Genomic DNA, 22193 nt, shown 5'->3' with positions numbered 1-22193 from the left:
ATATACACATCGGCAGAATTTCATCCGATACACACAAAAAACCTCAAATTGCTTTCCCTCACTCCCGAACACGATACACTACTATGTATATGCTAAATAACACAAAAAAACTCGATGGTGCTTGCCTGAACTTGAACCCACTAATCTTCGGTTAAGATTCATATTATATTATAACCACTGGACCGTGAAGACATGTTCATTGACAAACAATACAAAACTGCTTCTAAAAGCCTCCATAAATAAAGTTTATATATATTTTATGATGATGAGAGTTGCCGTAATATCCGCCGTGAAATAAAACTTGATTTAAAAACAGGTAAATTTTATTTTACGATCCTTATTTTGTAGTAACAATTACTTAATTATTTTTTGTGAAGCAGAACATCACTAATCTTTTAGATGTATAATAATTTTAAAACTATTTATATACAAGTATAAAATTCACTACTTTAAATCACTTCACTGATAAAATCGTTTTACCTGTCAATTTCATTTTACTAATACCCAAATATATAGTAGAGTATGAGAAATCCATACGAAAAATATATATTATACGGGATTATTCCATCGAAATATTAATATTTATGAAATGCGACAGTGCATTGAAGAAATCCAGTATTGGATATATCACGACTATACATACGTACATGAAATTATGTATTTGCTAGAACAATAAGAATATTATATACAAATACTCGACTATAAATATGGGCGTATTAAGTAGTCTAACACTGACATTATTAGAGAAAATATTTTGTTTTTTATTCATATTCGCCTGCCGTCCATCATCGTATTGCCCTGAAAAGAAAAAAAAATATTACAAACTAAAGTAGTTGTTGGTTGTTACTATGTTAAAAGAGCTGTATTTAAACTTTGACGGTTAAAATATTGTTTTACTTAATGTTGAAGGATAATTACAACTATAGAGATAAGCTTTATTATTGCTTCGCTAATGGACTAGAGCGTAATAAAGAATTTTAATATACCTTAACAATTTAAAATAAATTCAAATTTTAAATTTTATTTCCAGGTCTCAGGTGTATAATTCATTGAACAATTGTCTGTTTTTAATTAACGTATTTTATGCTAGTGCTACATCTGCGTAGTAATGCGAACACGAGTTTTTAAAACGTAGGCTTAAGACGCAATGATAAATCGATGGCAATATATTTGAATCGTGTGTCAACTTGCTTTAGTTTTTTATTTATATTTTTAAAATCAATTAATCGCTTAGTTTATTGTGACTGTTATCTGACTGAGCCATTGTCGTATAAAATATACGAGTATATGTCGTCTGCAATATTACCGTAATACGTTACTAGATATGTACTAAAATTAATCATGGAGAGAACTAACAGCCACGAGGAATAAAAGAAATATGAAAACATATAAAAACTTTTTATGTAACAAAAAAATATTTTTGTTAGTTTAATGTCAAATTATCCTATTTTTACAAAACATTTTATACATACGTGTCGAATGAATTATATTCTACAACGAAACGAAAAAACATATTGGTAGATATACTTGTTTTTTTTTTTTTTTTTTTTTTTTTTTTTTTCTCGCTGGAAAAACGCTTTACGCGCTTCCCCCACGTGATGGAAAGTGGGGGGGTGTGTGGGACTCCCCGGAGCCCTGGACGCCTAGTGCGCCCAAGTACGCCGGGTTTACCCACTAAAAAACCAGCGGTACCCTCTCCGTCTTTCGGCGGACGCCACGGGATCGCTTACGCATGCTACCGTGACGCCCTGACGGTCGGCCCGCCTATGCGGGCCTCCAACTCCTACGGGGAATTCCCGGGGTACTGGGACCCCCCCTGGTCCCTGCGGCGCCTAATGAGGCGGGGGGAGAAGGTGCGCGTAGCGCCTTTTCCTCCTCCCCGGTCGTCTTCTGCGGAGCGAGTCGGCGGCGGCATTATTTTCCCGCTCCCGCTCCGCTGCTTCCTTCTGCGACATGACACTTTCGCAGAAGGAGCGCATCTCCGACCAGCACATCTCGCTACTGAGCATGGCGTTGATAACGCTCGGTAGCGAGAGGTCTCCACCCATAGTCGCCGCAAGGATGTGCCTCTGGGGTCCCCACGCAGCACACTCGTACAGGGTGTGGTACGCCGTGTCCACTGGCGCACCACACTCGTGGCAGGAGGGTGTTTCCTCCCGCCGCGCTATCGCGTGCAGGTACTTACCGAAGCATCCGTGTCCAGTAAGTACCTGCGTCATTCTGTACGACAGTGTGCCGTGCTTCCTTTTAACCCAGCGACTCAAGTGGGGACGGATCGCCTCCACTGTCGCCAGGCCTGCTGTGGGTGACCCCAGATCCTCCTGCCATCGGACGATCAGGGCTTGCTGGGCTAGAGTCCTGATCCGCCCGATTTCCGTTGACCCTGGACGGTCGCCGCGGTTCCTCACCTCGACCCGAAACCGGTACACTTCCGCGAGCACCTCCGCCTGGAGCTCCCAGGGCGGCTCGCCCGCGAGAAGTGTCGCCGCAGTCCACGACACCGTACGGTACCCTCTGATGCCTCTCACCGCTATGACCCTCTGCGGCTTTCGCAGTAGGGCCCGATTTTTAGCGGTGAGGGCGTCTATCCAGATCGGGGCACCGTACAGCGCCATCGACCTCACTACGCCGGAATATAGACGCCGACATAGGGATCCCGGCCCCCCCACATTCGGAAGGAGGCGACCGAGAGCGGCAGCGGCGTTGATGAGCCTCGGGCCGAGATGGACAAAATGCTGCCCGAAGCTCCATCGTCCGTCCAGAATCAGGCCCAGATACTTCATCTGGGCCTGCACCTTGATCACCGTCCCCTGGACGGTGATACTCGCCCCTCGTGGGGGTCCTTTCCGTGGACCGTGGAAGAGGAGGGCCTCCGTTTTGGATATGGAGACCCTCAAGCCCAGCATTCCCATGCGGTCCACGGTGAGAGCCGTTCCGATTGGTAGATATACTAAGCTATTGAGCTACTTTTAATTATTTTCCATTAAATTGTAGGCGTAATGTTATTCTGGCTGGCTATATATTATAGATTTCATGGTATATTGATAATAGTTTGTAATTGAAATGGTAAAAAAAGTAACTACCGTCGGTCCTTCTAGGTAAAATCCAAATTACTAACCGATGGTCGTTTCACATTTAAGACAATCAAATATATTTTTATTTCAATTATAATTTCAACAAAAAGCCGTAATTACTATGAAAATCATATCGGCATATGCCTTTACTTTCATTTAATTCACTTTTATTTTTGTATGAAGCGTCCAATAATTCGGTAAAATTTGCATAATAAAACCTCTTTTCTCTTTTACGCATCTTCTTTTAATAAGATTTTAAACTAACATGGTTATTTTTATTATTAAAGTTATTAATTTCGGGATATTTACCATGTTTTTTATTTTTGTTCGGTGGAGCTCGATATTTCGACATTGTCTACGAATGTCTTGTTCACGAGACTGAAGTGTGCGGGTAGATGCTGATAATGTTAGAGGTGTCCGTATCGAACTACCTCCTTTCTTGTACGTTTGCTACGTAAACACCGGTCACCACTACTATTGTCACCCCTACCATTGTCACTAGTTGAATTTATTTTATGTACACTCGACACTCGATCCCGTGTTTTGCAGACGAAACTCACCGTATCAATTCTTTTAATAAGTTTACAGTATCCATGGTTCATCGTTTTGAAAATAATTATGCCGTCAGTGATCTCGGTAAAACCAAAATTCCGCACACTTGCTCTAAAATTCAACGTAAGAGGAGAGAATTTTAGTGAACAACCCAGGAATACGAATTTACTTTGTGGAGAGAGGTAAATCATTTCTACTCGCAAATTCAAGCGTGTTAGTAAACATGTATCGACATATTCTGAATTTAATATCATCAAAAATTGTAACAAGACGATTTGGTTAAAACGAAACGCGTGTTTTTATTTTGAAAAACACGCCCTATATACAGTTTATCGCCACACGTTGCCTGTTTTCCCAAAACTTTGTGAAAACGGCTTTCGTATGCACATAACTTATGCACGAAACTTGAAATGGGAGCAGTTCTCACCAGTGCTTAAACAGTAAATAGTTTAAAAGCGCCAAGACGTGTGATGTGGAACAGCGTGGACCTGAAACAACGAGAATGTATTACAAAAACCCACTTTAATTAATGTCTAAATACACTTAGTAGCTCTTTACTTCCAGTGAGATTTTCTATTATTATTATTATTTATAATTGTGCTTGTATTTCTCATTGCGTTCGTTTATCTTTTGTTTAATGTTATGAAGCGTATATTTCATTATTTGCATCCAAATAGCTTCGCAGCATTGTATTAATGCCGTTATTTATGGTTCTGGTTTCTCTTACGTTGCTTATCGAGAAATGTTCGACATGTTTCGGGAATATGGAAACTATAACTCATCATCATGGAAAGGAGGCCGCAGTCAAGTTGCTGGTACATCATGCGATAAATATCCTAAGTGAAACGGAAATATTTGCTACTAATAAAAAGATTACTTAAATCTCATTTATATTTAATCATCTCATATAAAAGACGTACTACGAAACGCGAAAATCATTCCTAAAAAAATATATCTCTGTACTAATTTTAGAAATGTCAATGTGAATCTGTTATGCTTTCACGGTTAAACTGCTGAACCAAATTTGATGAAATATGGTATGAAGAAACTTTGAACCCGAAGGAAGAATATAGGCCACTTTTTAATTCCTAAAACCTAATATTCCTGACGCATAAGCAAAACCGTGGGCTTCTACTTGATTAAATTTAACGACATTGTAGTTAAATTTATTCAAAATTTTTATCTTTTTTACATAAGTTCTATAATAATTATCTATTATACTAAAACTAATGAATCATTTAAAAGTTAATTTCAAAGAGGTTAACTCTTAATAAACGAAATTTCCTGTTAGATTCATTAATCAGCTGGAGTGATTCGGCGTACAGATAGAGTTTTAGAAACTCTTGTTATCGCTTACACAGGAGAACTAAATCCTCTTACAAATTGTACGGAATTCATACGCTTAGTTAGCACTTTTGTTGTTAGTCTTTCAGCTTCACACGGATACTTAGAATTAAGGTTATTTAAGATTAATTTAAATAAATTATAATCAACTAGGTGTCGTTCGAGGCTCCGTTTTTGGCCATCTGTTAGAAGGCATTATAGATGGAGTTGACTTCCAAAGATGATATACCTTAGTTGTACATAATCAAACAACCGATTGATTTCATTTGAAATATGGCATCATGCTAATATTGCCGCCGATTCTACTAAAATCTATAATCTAAATCCTCTATAGTTCATGTTAACAATAAATTTAATTCAATTATAAATTAATATTTGACACACTATTAACATCAAAATAAATTTGAATACAAAATTTACAATACAGTAAAAAATATTCTAAATTTGTAGGTTATTGTTATGAAAATAGTTATAACAAATTATATTTCAACTAGTAGTCCCCAGCGGCTTCGCTCGCGTTTTAGGGTATTGCTTGTTAGACAAAAAATAGCCCTTGTCCTTTCTTGGAGTTAAAGTTTGCTTCATACCAAATTTCATCCAATTCGGTTCAGCGGTTTGGTCGTGAAAGTGCGACAGACATACAGAGTTATTTTCACATTTATAATGTTAATATAGTTTAAATTTCATAATATGTGATGTTAAACGTTACAAATTATCTTACCCGAATTAGTGTCCCGACTACCCATGACGGGAGCTATTTGGGGTCGCTCCTCGTCTAGCAAAAGTGCGGTGCTCGCTGACCACACTGACAATATGCGCGCCACGCACGTGACATTCATCCGGCCCTGAGTGGAATTAATTACAATTTGATTTCAGAGATTCATTTTAAATTGAATCTGATGACTCGCAAATATATAAAACAAGTATATAGAAAAAAAAAATATTCAAATAAATTTGAATATGTACTGACTTAGTTTGTTCCTAAAAGTGAATTCATTTCGAAAATTTATAGCACTAATTGACTCATCTTTTACAAATATTTTAAATAGTCTAATACATAGAATGTTTGTAAGGCGTATTGCGCATTATCATTGCACAAGTAAATTTAAGACTAAGTTTATTTAAATATTAAATCAAATACACAAAATATTTCGTGTACATTTCGACATATTCAAAAATACGTACGTTCGTACCTTGTGAAAATGCGAAGTCTGTACTCGTATAACGAGTTGACTGAAGGAGGAAGACTTATTAGATTTATCTTCTTCAATGCTAATATTTTTGCTTGAAATTTGTTCTAGTCGAGGCGTTATTCGCGTCGTACTCTCGTACTTCTTGTGCGAGTTTGAAGCAACTGAATCTTCAATGTCGCCCGGGATGTCTACAACGTCTGTTGCAGACTCCTCGTAGCCAGATATTGCGTCCCATGGACTGAATATAATTCTATTCACATCTTCTAGTGACGCATCGCTTATGACAGGCTCTCTTCGAGAAAAAGCCATATCAGGGGGCGGAATATCGAGGCCTTTTACCTTTTGACAAATTCACAATATTAAAACCATTGTTGAAGTATTAATAAAAGAAAAATTAGTAACACAAAGTTGTTCTATTTACGACTTCTGTTAAAAATATCAAGTTAAATCTAAATAGCAAAATAAATGAGTTATTTTCACCTCGTATCCATTGAGAAGCCATGTTAGGTTTGCTTGTGGCTCTGCAGGGGGCGACGTGCAGTTAGCTCGTAGCATGTCGCCTACAGTGTACCAACTCTTCTGTGAGTGCACTAAAGGCATCGCCTCTGGTAATTCTAACATTAAAAAATATATATTATTACAACATTCCTTCATTTATATTAGTCCATTTTACTGATGAAAAAGCTTTAAATCTGGTTCAGTGGGTAATTACTTAATCTACCTCAAAATAATACTCGGGTACATTATATCACGTGTACAATACATAATTATATATACCTAGAACTACTATATAGATAAAAGAAAACATTTATCGTATTTCCTAATTTCACTAAACACCATTCTCAAAAAAAATATTCCGCTCATTTCATCTCAAAAATAAAATAAATGTTTTATTAATTAGCAATTCGGGGCTAACGGGATGACAAGGTAATTCGGGACAACAAAACAAATGCGATAACAGCGTAGATTAATTACAAAATTTGCTCACTCATTGAAAATAAATCAGACCTATATTTGGTTGGGAGAATAAAAATTATACAAAGATAAAAGAAAACGTTGTACATATCGATAAATAAACTAAGACCGCGCGCTTTTTGACACGGCGCTTTACGGCGTCGACATTGTATATTCAGCTTCAATACTCGTCCATTCCATTTTAGCCCGAAATTTCCTTGTATCGGTGAAAACGTCGAACTCACATAACGGTCGAAGGAATTCCATGTGTTTTGTTTGTCCGCAACACTTCCCATTAATGACGGAGCGTTGAAACTCGGCGCGGACTAAAATTTTTAAGTTTGTATTCCCGACGGTCGCTTTTTATCAATTATATTTAATGGAAACACTAAAAGTTCTCCGTTGCCTCGGTTAATTTAGTCGAGTTTTTGTATTTATTTTGTACGTCAGGGCTTCGCCGCTAACGTTATTGATATTGCCTCGTGTCAGTAACATTATAATTACCGGTGTCGTGTTTTGTTGATATTGGAAAAAATATCGAGCCGTTTGTGGTGAGTATCGATACTTATCGAATTTAAAGCATTTCATTATCTTTATTTTAAATTATGTATTTTTATGATATTGATAAAATTTGTTATAGGATACATTTTTGGACCTAAGGTAAAATTACTTTAAATTGTCTTACGGCATGTTAACTGGGATTCTCGGGGCATTTTTAGGAATTTGATAAACGATCAAAGAAACAATGAACGATAAAATAAATAAAAATTTCGATGTTCAAACTTTAACTACTTCAGAAATATTTTTACTTACATTCGAAAAATAATAACACAACCACGTTATTTTAAAGAGTAGTAGGAATAAGTACTTGCTTACTAAAATGCCTTGTCAACGTTGGACCTCACCGTCGATTAAGTGTAGTATTATTTATTGATATTATTAATAATGGTACATCATTTTAAACTAATTTATAATCAAGTAATTATAGTTTGATTAAATTTCATGTAATTCATTTCAATTTTAGCTCATAAGTGATTGTAAAGTTGTAACCAACTTCTCCACAAACCTCGTTATCAAAGTTTCCCTTTAAGTACAGACCATACATTGTTATTATTGTAATATATATAGTTTACAAGTTTCCTTTCAAAGAAACATTGTGACGACATTGTACTCGTAATTGCTGATGGGTCATATAAACAACATTTACATATTCAACGTCTTTTATAATACAGACCTTTATTGACTTTTATTTTTTTATCTTTGGGTTCAATAATATTTTATTATTTCTTTTCTGCTATTTGAGTTAGTTGTGTGACATATATGTTAGTATGGAAAGAACGACATTCTCCCTCTTAAAATGAATACACAAATATAAAACTAAATTGATCAGAATTTTTCTTTTAAACAGATAATGTTCAAAGGCATTGGCAATGACTAGTCATAAAATAAAATTATCTATGCGCCGACAACTTTGGGATTCAAAAAAGACGTAGACTAAAGAGACAATACTTTTTTGAACCATAGTGCTTTAAAAGTTTTTTTTTATCGAATGATATATCAATTAAGATTTTTGATACATAAGGTATTTAAAATTGATTTAACTTTTTTATACTAAATAATGTGTACCTGCTAGTGATGTTAAAAATGAAAGAATTACCATATTTCGAATTGACAATAAATTCACCTAATACACAAACACAACACACCTTGAAGCAATCGAATAGCTCAACAATAACCGTAAATTTAACAAGATAAACCTTAATCAAACATCCCCTGTGTTCTCCGCATTTATTGCTGAACAATAGTTCTGATTTACGATTTAGAATTCCACGTTACAGCACTAGGGTTATTCCTATTATTTATACGTTCGACGTAACGTAGTCATTAAACAAAGTTTCATACAAACAATTACATTTATATTTATTAATTTTGATAACTTGTAGATGCAAATTAAATTTTCCGATGCCAAAATCTGAACAAACCTGATTGACTTACTTATATAGTTAGTTCACTACATTGCCGAGCAAACTTTAAATTACGTTTACGTAAGTCGTAAGCAAGCAATCTCTGGAGCAAGCAAACAACATCGCTCATTGTTTATTAGTTTCTAAACTAATTGCATTAAGAAAGTTTTATCCTATTTACAGATAATCATTATTTATTGAACATTTATTCACTCTGTAAGTGATTTCGATATGAATTGAATGCGACTTAATTTATGGAGAATATTTATCTGATTGAATGCAGTGTTTTCTTCGAAAAAATATTATAATATTAATAGAATAAAAACTTTGCAAGACAAGCAATAGAAAAGGCTTTGAACTCTAGAGAAAATAAAAATTGAAATAAGCTCATACAAAAATGGGTTTAAAATTTTCTTTTAAAAAATATACCTACCTACGACACGCATGTAGGCACTTTTGTACACGGTGTGGAAAAACGGTGCATCGGCTGACACCTCGCATCTGTACCGTCCGCTGAGGCTTTTTGATGCGCCGCGCAATACAACTTGCTGAGCGCCTGAGCGTGACACCTAAAAGGAACAACGAAACATTAATAGAGAAATGTTTTGAGAAGGTTTTATATTAAGAAATGGACCAAAATTGCCCAGGATTAAAATTACATTTCAAAATTAATTTTGACATGTACATACATGTATTATAACTAAACTATTATCATTACAAATATGTATAATGCCCAGACTAAACCTTTCTGTAAAATAAAAGAACTAGAGGTTTTCTATTGATTAACTTATTACCCAGACAAAAAGCACTTGAAACATCGTTGATCTACCATAATCTCTTACTAACTTTGACTTATTATTATTTTTTATTCTTCTATGCGATAAAATAATATAAAGGTATTGTATTTATTCGTATATATATAACAATGAAACTGTATTATAATAAGTTACATTTTATGCTTCAATTATGTACTTACTATGATTTTAATATTGTATATTTTTGAGAGCATCTTAGACCAATCACTATTAAGTACAATATTCTATAACGATAGCTGTGATAAAGTGTCTCCAGCGCGCCGCGCACTTATGCGCTCGCATCTGGCGTAAAATATAGTAAAAGCTTTCGCCCATATTAAACATCGAACATATAGATCTTATTTTGTACATCACTATTTAAAACATATAATTACATTACAACTTGAATAGAAAAATGTAATGCATCAGATTCAAGACATTGGACGAGACTTATATCCCTTTTCATCACGAAGCCAACTTTGCGTATACGTTATTTTCTGAAAGGGTTTTTAATGTATTATTTTGGCACAATTTTATGGCTCTCCCATGGCATCGTGCCAACGGCTAAAGGTTTAACGTGCCGCTCGGAGAGATTCTTAAGTGATTTTTTTGCAGTATACTCGCTGAAGGCAGTTTAACGAACTAGCAAGATGTCGCAAAGCCATTGACCCATATGTAATTACAGTCGTGGCGTTGTTTATTGTCGCGCTGAAAGTGAATTATTTCCTCATTCTTTGAATTTTATATGACCGAGTAAAATGTTTTAAGCATTAAAAATATATAAATAAATGTATAAGTTTTTTTTAAAGGCTGCAGGCAAAATAATATTATATTATTAAATGTTTAAAACCATGTCCCACAGTTATTAGGTCAATCGGAAATATATTAGAAGACTCAAGACATTTTTATCTAAACTTACATCAACGCTGATGCCTGTTTGCGAAAAAACACGGGTGTTTGGCAATTCTTTCGGCACGAATCGGAAAAATTCCTGCGCTCCATGGTACCATTTCACCGTGTATAATGTCTCGCCGGTGTCCAGCGCCCATCGGCAGCCGAGGGTCGCGCTAGCACCTACCCCTACCGCCTCTGGTACGTTAAGTTGAATATCTCGAAGACCGAAGGCACCTGCAAATAATAACGAATTAATATGAAGTATAAATTGCTTATTCTAGACTTAAATGTCTTAATTAAGAACCTAACCCGTTCGACTGATAATGATATATCATATTATACCAGCAAAGCGTTGTATTCGCCCCATGACTTTTTTTGAAGCATTTAAACAATAGATAACGTAACAAAAATATCAAATTGTAACATAAAAGGCAGATGAAGCCACAAAATCAAATACAAATCAAAGGCGAAACCAACTCTCGTATTGGAAATGACGTATATTTTGTATAATACGTCACTAATTGTCAAAGTGACTTTCGAGGTATTGATTTGCTTTTGTTTCATATTACTGTTAGGCTTCTGTCTTTTATTTTATAATCTGGTGCTAAGATTTTTAATAAAAATGATAAAGTTTTAACAAAAACAATTCTATTACAGCATTTTGTTTCATATATTGTGTAATGATCTTACATATTACAAACATTATCTTTGTGTCCGTTTTATTGTTGGTTTACATTTTACATTAACTCGAAGAGCAACGGATCCAACAAATTTCTCTATTACTACCGCGGCATAATAAATAGTTTACAATATATCTCAAAGGCTAACTCATTTGTGAATACCATACATCTCATGTGTCCGTACAGATACTATATACCTATCATAATATGAAAGTTAAGGAGAAAAATTATTCCTCTTTGTGACGTCAATATATTAAAAGCGTTGTACACGAACCCAACAACATGTTTAACCAAAATATCGTTAAACCGCTAAACCAAAACCAGCATCGGTTCGATGAAACCAAGTCGAACGACTCGATCAGTTTTGCATACGAATGAAGGGTCTAGCAAAATGTATTACCATGAAATTGATCTGAGGATTTATGAGTGGAAACAAGGTATAACAGGTTCACTATTATGAATATATAGTATATTAGCCTATTCTAATTTTGAATCGTCTTATATGTCGAATTTGATTCTTTAGTTACAGTAGATATCAAATTCGCTCCCAATTCCAAGTTTAGCATTCTTTGAATATATTATTAGGATATATTATATTAATTGAAATAGGTTCTTTTATGTTCGATTTATTGACCAGATTTTTATACTGTTAAACTTTGCCGTCACAGACGACCTCCGTGGTCGAGTGGTTTGTACACTGGTTTTCAAGGGTACGCCACGCCGAGGTCCCGGGTTCGATTCCCAGCCGAGTAGATTATCATTAGTTTTCTATGTTGTTTTGGTACCTTCGTTACTTCTGATTTTCCATAACACAAGTGCTTTAGCTACTTACATTGGGATCAGAATAATGTATGTGATGTTGTCTCATATTTATATTTATTATTATTATTTACAGATGGCAAATCTTCGGAAATCTAATATTATATTCATATGTGTAATTACCTCTGGCTTTTGTTCTTTCACGGGCAAACCACCAAATTAATGATAAAGATTGAACTCCTTGAAAGAATATGGCTTTTTATCCCTAATACCTGACAATGAATTAAATTCATGCGAAGCCGTGAGTACTAGCACTAAATAAAGTCTCACTAATTTTACCGGCCTTCTACAGCCGGCTCTAACTTCTCGGCCTATACGAAAATCCAGTCCTCTGTATTCATGTCATTGTCGTCATCTGAAAATATATGTATATAAACCTTTCTGGACCGGCCACATATATCAAGAAGCATAGTAAAATAGTAACCAAATATTCTCTCAAATTTGGTCGAGTCGAGTCAAATTGAGTCGAGATGGCCCAGCGGTTAGAACGCGTGCATCTTAACCGATGATTGCGGGTTCGAACCCAGGCAAGCACCGCTGATTCATGTGCTTAATTTGTCTTTATAATTCATCTCGTGCTCAGCGGTGAAGGAAAACATCGTGAGGAAACCTGCATGTGACAAATTTCATAGAAATTCTGCCACATGTGTATTCCACCAGCCCGCATTGGAACAGCGTGGTGGAATATGTTCCAAACCTTCCCCTCAAAGGGAGAGGAGGCCGTTAGCCCAGCAGTGGGAATTTACAGGCTGTTGTTGTTGTTTGATGTATTCTCTCAAAGGTGAGACGACTACGGTACAGAAGTTGACTTACCTAATAAATCCATGTCTTTACTAATATTGTAAATGCGAAAGTAACTCAGTATGTCTGTCTGTCCATCTCGCTGTCACGCACAAACGATTGGACCACTTTAAATGAAATTTAGTACACAAATAGTCTTGAGCCTGAGAAAGGATATAGGCTTCTTTTTAATAAGGGGATGAAAGTTTATATGAAAGTATTGTCATTTTAAAAACTAGAAGCATAAAACTTGAGGCTGTTGATCTACACATAAGTTATCATGACACCCACTAAGGAGTGTTTCTACCCCTGATTAGGTGATAGGGGTTGAACGGATTATTTCAAATTAATTTGCCGCGAGTAACAACTAGTTACTAATATAATATGAAAATGGTCGGTGGTATCAGCGTGAGATTACAGGCTTCTGCGTCGCTTATCCGTTTGCCATGACAGTTGGCACAAATGTGTACTTTTTCATTCAAAAGCATTTTATACAATGCAGTTTGCTATACCTCACTGCGAGACGGATCTGCACTATATCAAGTTGTCCCATTCAACAGTGAAATTTGTTACAAAAATCGGGTAGTCTTAAAGGCTGCCGTGCTTAGTCAGTAGATTGTATTTATTGATTACGAATATAATGTAGTTTATACTCTATATTCAGTAATTTTGTTCATTCTATCCGAAAACATTTGGTAATACTATTACCATTCCGGGCCGTTTGTTGCTACTGCAGCTGTTAGTACTAACTATAAAACGTGACTGTCGAAGATAATGTTACTGCGACATTTTTGTATGTGTGCATATCACGTTTTCACTATAATTACATCTATTTCATATTAAATTATATTAAATATTTTATGTATGTAACGTAACGTATGTTAATTTTTTTGATTTTATTAACGTCAAATTTAAATAATATATTTTTCTGTAAGAACTATAATTTTTATTTTTTAGTACCTTAAATGTGTAAAAAATCATGTCCAATTAATTGGGCTAGTTATTCATTATTTTATGTATAAACATTTATTGTTTACGAGTGTAAATTGTAATATTTAAATTTTATTGAAATAGTAATTATTTCTATATTATTTAATTCTAAAATATCTTTATTTATTAACCTAACTATATTAACTATGAATAAAGTTCTTAAATTAAAATTATTGCGTAACCTCAAACTTTCTCGAAGAAATATTGTTTTAAATGAAATCTACATAGAAAAGTTTTGTTTGAAGGCGATTTTTTCGGCAACTTTGTGGTCGATCCGTTAGCGGATGGCTGAGCATTCAGTCTCGACGTAAGTAATCAAATCTTGCCCTTCAGCAATACTAAAGGTGGTCGGAATACATAAATCAAGTGAAAGGTACGTGATCGAATTTAAGATCAAACTCAGTACACGATTCTCGACATGAACTCATTACAATGTAACCAAATTCAATTTACGATTTCTGCCACATCATAATATTTCATCATGATTGCTTTCGATGAATTTGTACACAAATTCGCATTACTTTGACGTCGCTTGTTGTTATGATTAATAAAATACACGTGTATCAGAGATGGGGAAGAATTTATTCGAGTAGGCTCGATTCGAATTGGGTATTAAAGTATAATAACATATTGAAATACATAACTCATAATGATATACTAGAATTATATGTCTCAGTGTGTTGGTTGTCATGTGTCAGTCAAAAAAATAGTATGTCCTTTCTTGGAGTTTAGTTTGCTTCATACCAAATTTCATCAAACTCGGTTCAGCGGTTTGGTCGTGAAAGAGCGAGACACAGACAGACAGTTACTTTCACATTTATAATATTAATATAGATTTAGTTAATATTTTATAAAATTTAATTAATTAATATTTTTAATTAATATTTAATTTAATTAATATTTCAATAAAAATAAATAAAAATAAAAAAGAAGAAATTTGATGTCAATGTCAAAATAAATTTCGGTTTTAATTTTATTATAATAAAATTATTTATCGATCCATTTCTTATTAAATTGACATCAAGTTTATTCTTAACATCAAATTATTCGAAATAAATATTTGGAATTTCATGATTTACTGATTTCGCTTTTTGTTCTCAGGGGTCGTGACGAGTGAGGCGATGCCGAGCAAGTCAAGCGTCCCTACGATGAGCCGCTTGCTGTAATGCTGTGCTGGTGACACTCTAGCGGCATAATAGTGACTTTATGTGTTTATAGTGTTTATAAGTTTATACAGTTAAATGTTATATTCTAATAATGATAGGACAATCATTAATTCCCAGCCGGACCTCTTAATATGTCCCCGATGTACTAATGGGAGGCTATTCAGAAGCCAAAAAGGCTTAAAAATTCATACAACCCGCTGTCATAGCCTTCCATTAGAAAAATCAAATGATACTTTTTCTATTTTACCTACTAATTCGAACAGTGATACAGATTCAATTAATTTTGAAAATCTATTAACAAAATGTCACAAAAATATACCTTTAGTAAAAAGAATCCCTAGGGGAGCGAGAATATCTCTAGCTAGATCTTTATCCATTGTACTTCAAAGTTGTCTTTCTAATAGTAATTCGGCATGGCAAAATCTTTTTACGTTTTCTTTTAAGTTTTTTCATGTCGATAAAACCAAAAATGGTTCCTTATCGACCAAATTAAAACAAAATAGTTTATTAGATAAACAAATTTCAATTCCAAAATTCTCATCACGACCTCAAAAATTTGATTTAAAGAAAAATGTTGAGAATAAAGCAATGGATGGAGATTTTAAGAATGCAGCTCGCATTCTTTTTTCTAGCGATACCATCGCACCTTTTAATGATATAACGTTAGAATCCTTGCAAGAAAAGCATCCTTTGCCATACCCAACAACTACCGCCGCCTACACAGAACAATTTTTTACAGGTTAAGGATGAAGATACCTATGCCGCCATTATGTCATTTTCTAGCGGGTCTGCTAGTGGCATTGATGGTATCACTCCACAACATCTTAAAGATCTTGTGAGTGCCTCGGCCGGTGACGCTGGCAGGGCCCTATTAAGTGACATAACTAATCTTTGCAATTTTATGCTATCTGGTAAGGTGATTTCATCCTTTTTACCACATCTTTATGGTGCAAGACTTTGTGCCTTTAATAAAAAAGACGGAAGTATCCGTCCAATAGCAATCGGGACCACTTTTCGCCGTTTGGCATCTAAATTAGCATGTAGGCACATAGTCTCCACCCTAAAAACCAAATTTCAACCAATTCAACTCGGTTTTGGAAGCAGAGGTGGTTGTGAAGCAGCAGTACACTCTACTCGTACCTTTCTAAAAGGAAACGAGGCCGAGGTACTTCTGAAAGTTGATGTAAAGAATGCTTTTAACTCCTTAGATAGAGGAACCTTGCTTAACGAAGTCTTCTCTAATCTGCCTGAAATTTACCCATACGTTTGGCAATGTTATAGTTCACCTTCCAAATTATTTTTTGGTGAAGATACAATTCATTCTAATGTAGGCGTTCAGCAAGGAGATCCATTGGGTCCTGCTCTTTTTAGTTTAGGTATTCATAGCTGCATTTCGAATTTAAAATCTAAATTAAACGTTTGGTACCTAGATAATGGAACTATAGGAGGTAAAGTAGATGACGTTATTGAAGATTTAATTAAAATTAAAGAACAATTTGATAAAATTGGTCTTAAATTGAATTTTTCAAAATGTGAAATTTTTTTTCGGACAATTTAACTCACAAAAATATTAGTTTGGCAATAGATAAATTTAATAAAATTGCACCTAACATAAAAATTCTTCATAAAAATACACTTTGCCTCCTTGGTGCACCACTATTTGATGAGGGCATAGAGCCTTCTCTTAACGAAAAAATTAAAATATTTTCGGACAATTTTGACAGACTGGGCATTTTAAATTCTCATATAGCTTATACAATCTTAAAACATTGCCTTTTCGTTCCAAAATTAATGTACATTCTACGTGCGAGCCCAATCTGGAAATATCCTAGTCTTACCAATCAAATCGATGCCACCCTTAAAAAAGCTTTAGAAAAAATTCTAAATTTATCTCTTGATGAATATTCTTGGACTCAAGCTACACTTCCCATTCCTTTTGGTGGCATCGGCGTGAGAAAAATATCAAGTGTTGCCCTCCCGGCCTTTCTCTCTTCTGTACATAGCATTTCAGACCTTTGTTCAGAAATTTTAAAATCAAAATCTGTAAAAATCATGAATGTTACTGAGGCGATAGAGACCTGGAAGGTAAAGTGCCCTAATGATGATATCACTAAGGAAGTTACAAAACAAAAACTTTGGGATTCTTCATTGGTTCACGCTACACTACACAGTTTGACACAAAATTTAACAAGTGCTCAAGACCGTGCCAGGCTTCTAGCGTTATCATCTAAAGAGTCTAGTCACTGGTTGAATTCATTACCCTCTAAAAATCTTGGGACACTTTTAGATAATGAATGTTTTCGCATATCGATTGGTCTCCGACTGGGAACACCTCTGTGTTCTGAACACAGATGCCCGTGTGGAAAGGAGGTAGACTCTTTCGGTTTACATGGTCTCTCTTGCCCAAGGAGTTCAGGTAGGCTTTTCCGCCACGGTTCTCTTAATGACATAATAAAAAGGGCTCTTGCCACCATCGACGTTCCTGCTCTTACTGAGCCTCGTGGAATTAGTCGTGATGATGGTAAGAGACCTGATGGATTAACATTGGTTCCCTGGGAACGAGGTCGGGCCCTTGTGTGGGACGCTTCATGTGTTGACACGTTGGCCCCATCTCATATCCGAGAAACAATGTTAAGAGCCGGTGCCGCTGCGGAAAATGCTGAAGCCAAAAAAATAACTAAATATTCGTGTATTATGTCTAATTACTTTTTTGTTCCATTTGCTGTCGAAACGCTTGGCCCTTGGAGTAGTGGTGCAAAAAGCTTCATCAAAAGTATAACACCTCGCCTCATTGCCTCCACTGGTGACAGGAGGGCTGGTTCGTTTTTTGCCCAGGGGATCGGAATTGCGATTCAACGGGGAAATGCTGCTAGCATTCTTGCCACCATTCCACGCGGTCAAGATTTATACAGTAACTAGTTTTAGTTCATATTTGTATATATATATTTAAGCATTTAATGTTGTTAATTCTTAAGCTCTATTAAATTCACATGGCTTTGTATTTTTTAAATATTTCAAAACTAAAATATCATATGCGATGTCAGTTTATTTCATAAACAATCTCTTAGACAATTTATTAATATATGATACTTCACTTCCAGCTTAAAAACTAATTGGTGTAAATTTGTGATAAAAGGATTTATTTGGCTATGGTTAACTTTGACGTGTGATACTACTTGAATAGCTAATTATTACGGGAAATAAGAAGTATTTGTTTCAAATGCCTAAAACCTTATACTGAAAGATGTAACAAATACAGTCTAGAGTAATAATACAATCTGAAGTAAATTTTCTCTGCTGAGCTAAGGTCTTCTCTCCCTTTGAGGAGAAGGTATGGAACATATTCCGTCTATGTACCTATATGTTTCAGAATTTCATTGAAATTAGACACATGCAGATTCCCTTACGTGGTTTTCCATCACCGCCGAGCACAAGATGAATAATAAACACAAATTAAGCAAAAGAAAAGAAGTCTTGAACAAAAGACGACAGCGCATAATTTTTCGAACATCGACTTTTTATACCAGTTAAATCTTTAATACTAGGTTGTTTTGTTCTCAGTCAGTCAATAGTGCCGACGACGTCATTCTCTTTTACGTCCCGAACTTTTCCATTGAATTGATAGCATCCCTAACCCTTCCGCTATAAATCTCACGCAAAAAATAGTTTTATGTGCACGCTCATCCGGTATCATCAACAATCGTCCTCGTAATCTGGTAACTTAATTCCCAAATACATTTTCCCTAGTTGGCCATAAATGTCAAAAAGTCGTATAATTCAGCGAGTTTTACTTACTTTATATTGGGTTTATACTTCATAGCTTTACGGCGTATTAGGGTTGATTATTATTTATCTATACAGTTCGTCTTATCAGACCATAAATGTTCCAACTGTATAAGAATATTTTTAGGGATCAATTCCATCAAGCCGTTATATGTGGCAGAATTTCATTCGAGGCATCTTGTTGCTTTCGATGTTTTCCTTCAACTCATACGAGTAGCATGAGATGGATTACATTATACATAAATTGAGTTCGTTAAAAAAAATCCTGACAGGATAGCAATCCGTTATTTTCTAATATCTACTTATATGCTATTTATGCACAGAAATGAAAAAAATATCAAAGGGCCGTGTTTACACTTGAATGTTTTTTTTTAAAAGGTGATCGTCATGAATTTTAAATTATTTCTAAAATAAATTCTCTCTGTTTAAGTGTTTGCATGTATGTCGGGTGATCCGCTTGAATGAAAGTGAGTTTTAATGAAAAATAAACATGGAAGTTATGTAGCAGATGTGGCTTGTGCATAATAAACGAAGGGCATTGCTTGATCCGAACGAATGCCCCTCACTAGGTAGAGGTGCGATCGGGATTGGCACTTTAGAGGTTTTTTGGTTCCACGAACCTTTTGGTATTTCAATAATCAGCTTTTCTTTAGGGATTGGATTCGAAACCCGATTGTATCGAAGTGATTTTAATAATTCAACGCCTCTACACGTAGGTCGATCTTTTACTTTAATAAGATATACTCTACATTTGAATGCCAATAATGTTACATTAACCTCATAAACTAATGTTGATTGCTGTAAGTATTACATGACCTATATAAGGGTAGTTACTCTCTGGATTTTTTTGTTTTAAATATTTATATAAATACATACATACATATTGGACAACATCACATACATTCCTCTGATCCCGATGTTAAAAGCTAGGGCATTTGTGTTATGGAAAATCAATAGTAATGACGGTACCACAAACACCCAGACCCAAGACAACATAAAAAAATTATGAACTTTTACCACATCGACACGGCGGGGAATTGAACCCGGGACCTCGGAGTGGCGTATCCAAGATAATCAGTGTACACACTACACAACCACGGAGGTCGTCAAATATTTAAAAATAATATTTTATATTTATTACGGTAATAATCTTTGATTTCTTGGTGGTAGGGCTTTGTGCAAGCCCGTCTGGGTAAGTACCACCCACTCATCAGTTATTCTACCGCCAAATAACAGTACTCAGTATTGTTGTGTTCCGGTTTGAAGGGTGAGTGAGCTAGTTTAACTACAGGCACAAGGGACATAACATCTTAGTTCCCAAGGTTGGTGGCATAATGAATAGGTAATATTTCTTTCAGCTTCATTGTCTATGGGTGATGGTGACCACTTACCATCAGGTGCTCGTCCGCCAACCTATAACATAAAAAAAAGATTATGTAAATTAACTTACTTCCACCAAGCCACAATAATATCGTGGCAAGTTGAGAAGCCATGCTTCCTAGTCCGTTAACCGCAGCCACATCAAGTCACGAGTGTCCTGTGACGGCAGCCACGTGCCTTCCTCAGAACCATCATCATTTTTAACACTAAAATATGTTATAGCGTTCTAAACTCTGAACTAGTTATTGTAAGTCTATTCTACGTGTTGTATTATATAGCAAATCATCTTTCTCCTTCAAGTGACCATGGAAATCTGAAACAAAAAAAAAAACATGTTGTTAATTCGCACAAAAATATATTTCAGCCACAGTAGCGTACTTAGGATAATTAATAAATTGTAACGTTGTTAATTATCCATGGTATTATTATGACGTATGGTATTATGGCAGCGGCGCCGTGTGCATCGTGAGTGCACCGCGTTTAAAAGTTAGCTAGTCTAACGAACAATTAGCCTTCTCCTATCCAACAAATAATATCATATATCTCTTGGCTTGTGTTCTTTATGTGAAGACCAGAGCGGAGCGCTCCCAAGAAGAAAGTGTCGTCTAAAGTTAAAGCCCAGATTTCGAGGTCAACTCCCCTATTTACTCATCTTAATTACAGTCCACTCATCTCTTCCGCGTGCATTCAGTATTTATCTCTTAGGCTCTCTAAAAATAAAAATCGCATATTTTAAGGAAAGGCTGATTAGTAGTTAGCCACCAATAAAATTGTAATTATTATAATCATTCATCAATTTTTCATTACATTTTTTTACATCATTATATCAATGAATTTAGTCACGCCATACTAATATATTTTACCGAACAATGTTCCTGATCAACCTAGGGTAGGCTGGATGAGAATGCCCAAGGGCTTTAATTCCGCATTTATAATTACTGTGTATAAAAATAAAATATGTTCCGAACAGAAAATTTTACTATTTCATTTTCCGCGAAAACTGCTAGTCTGATCCGCATGAACTCTCATAATAATTCATTACAGTTAACAAAATTGCATTTAAATAAAATCAAAATATGCTTTATTTAAATAACATTAAAGTGCATTATTTGCTATTTTATGTGTTTATGTTGTCGATGGTACATATTACGAAGAAAAACGGTCGGAAAACTAGGTTGTTTCCTTTATTATTTTAAATGAGATATGTAATTAAATACAAAAATAATGTATGTTTAATAAGTGTATCGGTTTCATTATTTCTTTGTTTACATTAAATTATAAATAAAGTGTAGTGTTGATAATAAGATACTTTTTATAAGAGTTTAAAATCAAATTGTTTTTAATTAATGCATTGCGTGCAACGTCATAATATTTTTTCAATTTACTTTAAGCATATATTTGCATATGTGTTCCACTTTCCGCTCTTTATTTAAAAATCAAGGGAGTAAAATAAGGCAAATATTTGCGTTGACTGTTAAGTACTAGGTTTGCTCTTGTAGTATTTCATTTCCGTTGGAATATTTCGGTACGTTTGAATTGCTTAAAGCGTTTCTAAATTATAAAAATTTTAATGTAATCTTTATATAAATGACGCGTATGTGTAAAAATCACTCGGTTGCCGTGACGAAAAGCAGCGTGACACAGCTTATGTTGTAAAACCCCCTCTCAGCCAGTCTATACTATACTCTATATATACTCCTTATTTATTTATTTATTAATTCCTTACCATAACTAATTTCTTTTATTTTAGTTTTGCTTTATTTATGGGAAAAATAGTAACAAATATTTTAATATCTCCTCGGAAGATTTAAAACTGTAAAATTATG

At 34.9% G+C, this 22193-nt stretch overlaps 1 protein-coding gene across 1 annotated transcript in view; it reads right to left on the bottom strand.

Moving 5' to 3' along the window:
* Nucleotides 1-316: 316 nt before the first annotated feature.
* The window catches only part of LOC124530559, a 50334-nt gene continuing 28457 nt past the window's right edge, over nucleotides 317-22193 (bottom strand). Inside the window, exons 2-9 of the mRNA XM_047104762.1 lie at nucleotides 20438-20680; nucleotides 10795-11003; nucleotides 9515-9650; nucleotides 6644-6777; nucleotides 6164-6502; nucleotides 5692-5815; nucleotides 4054-4114; nucleotides 317-798 (exon numbers count right to left, since the gene is read on the bottom strand). Of these exons, the coding sequence (XP_046960718.1) occupies nucleotides 786-798; nucleotides 4054-4114; nucleotides 5692-5815; nucleotides 6164-6502; nucleotides 6644-6777; nucleotides 9515-9650; nucleotides 10795-11003; nucleotides 20438-20480 (1059 nt within the window). The 5' untranslated portion in view covers nucleotides 20481-20680 and the 3' untranslated portion in view covers nucleotides 317-785. The remainder of the gene's footprint in view (nucleotides 799-4053; nucleotides 4115-5691; nucleotides 5816-6163; nucleotides 6503-6643; nucleotides 6778-9514; nucleotides 9651-10794; nucleotides 11004-20437; nucleotides 20681-22193) is intronic.

The sequence above is a fragment of the Vanessa cardui genome, chromosome 6 (assembly GCF_905220365.1).
Source record: "Vanessa cardui chromosome 6, ilVanCard2.1, whole genome shotgun sequence".
Taxonomy (NCBI): Eukaryota; Metazoa; Arthropoda; class Insecta; order Lepidoptera; family Nymphalidae; genus Vanessa; species Vanessa cardui.
This window is presented reverse-complemented; position numbering and strand designations above follow the sequence as displayed.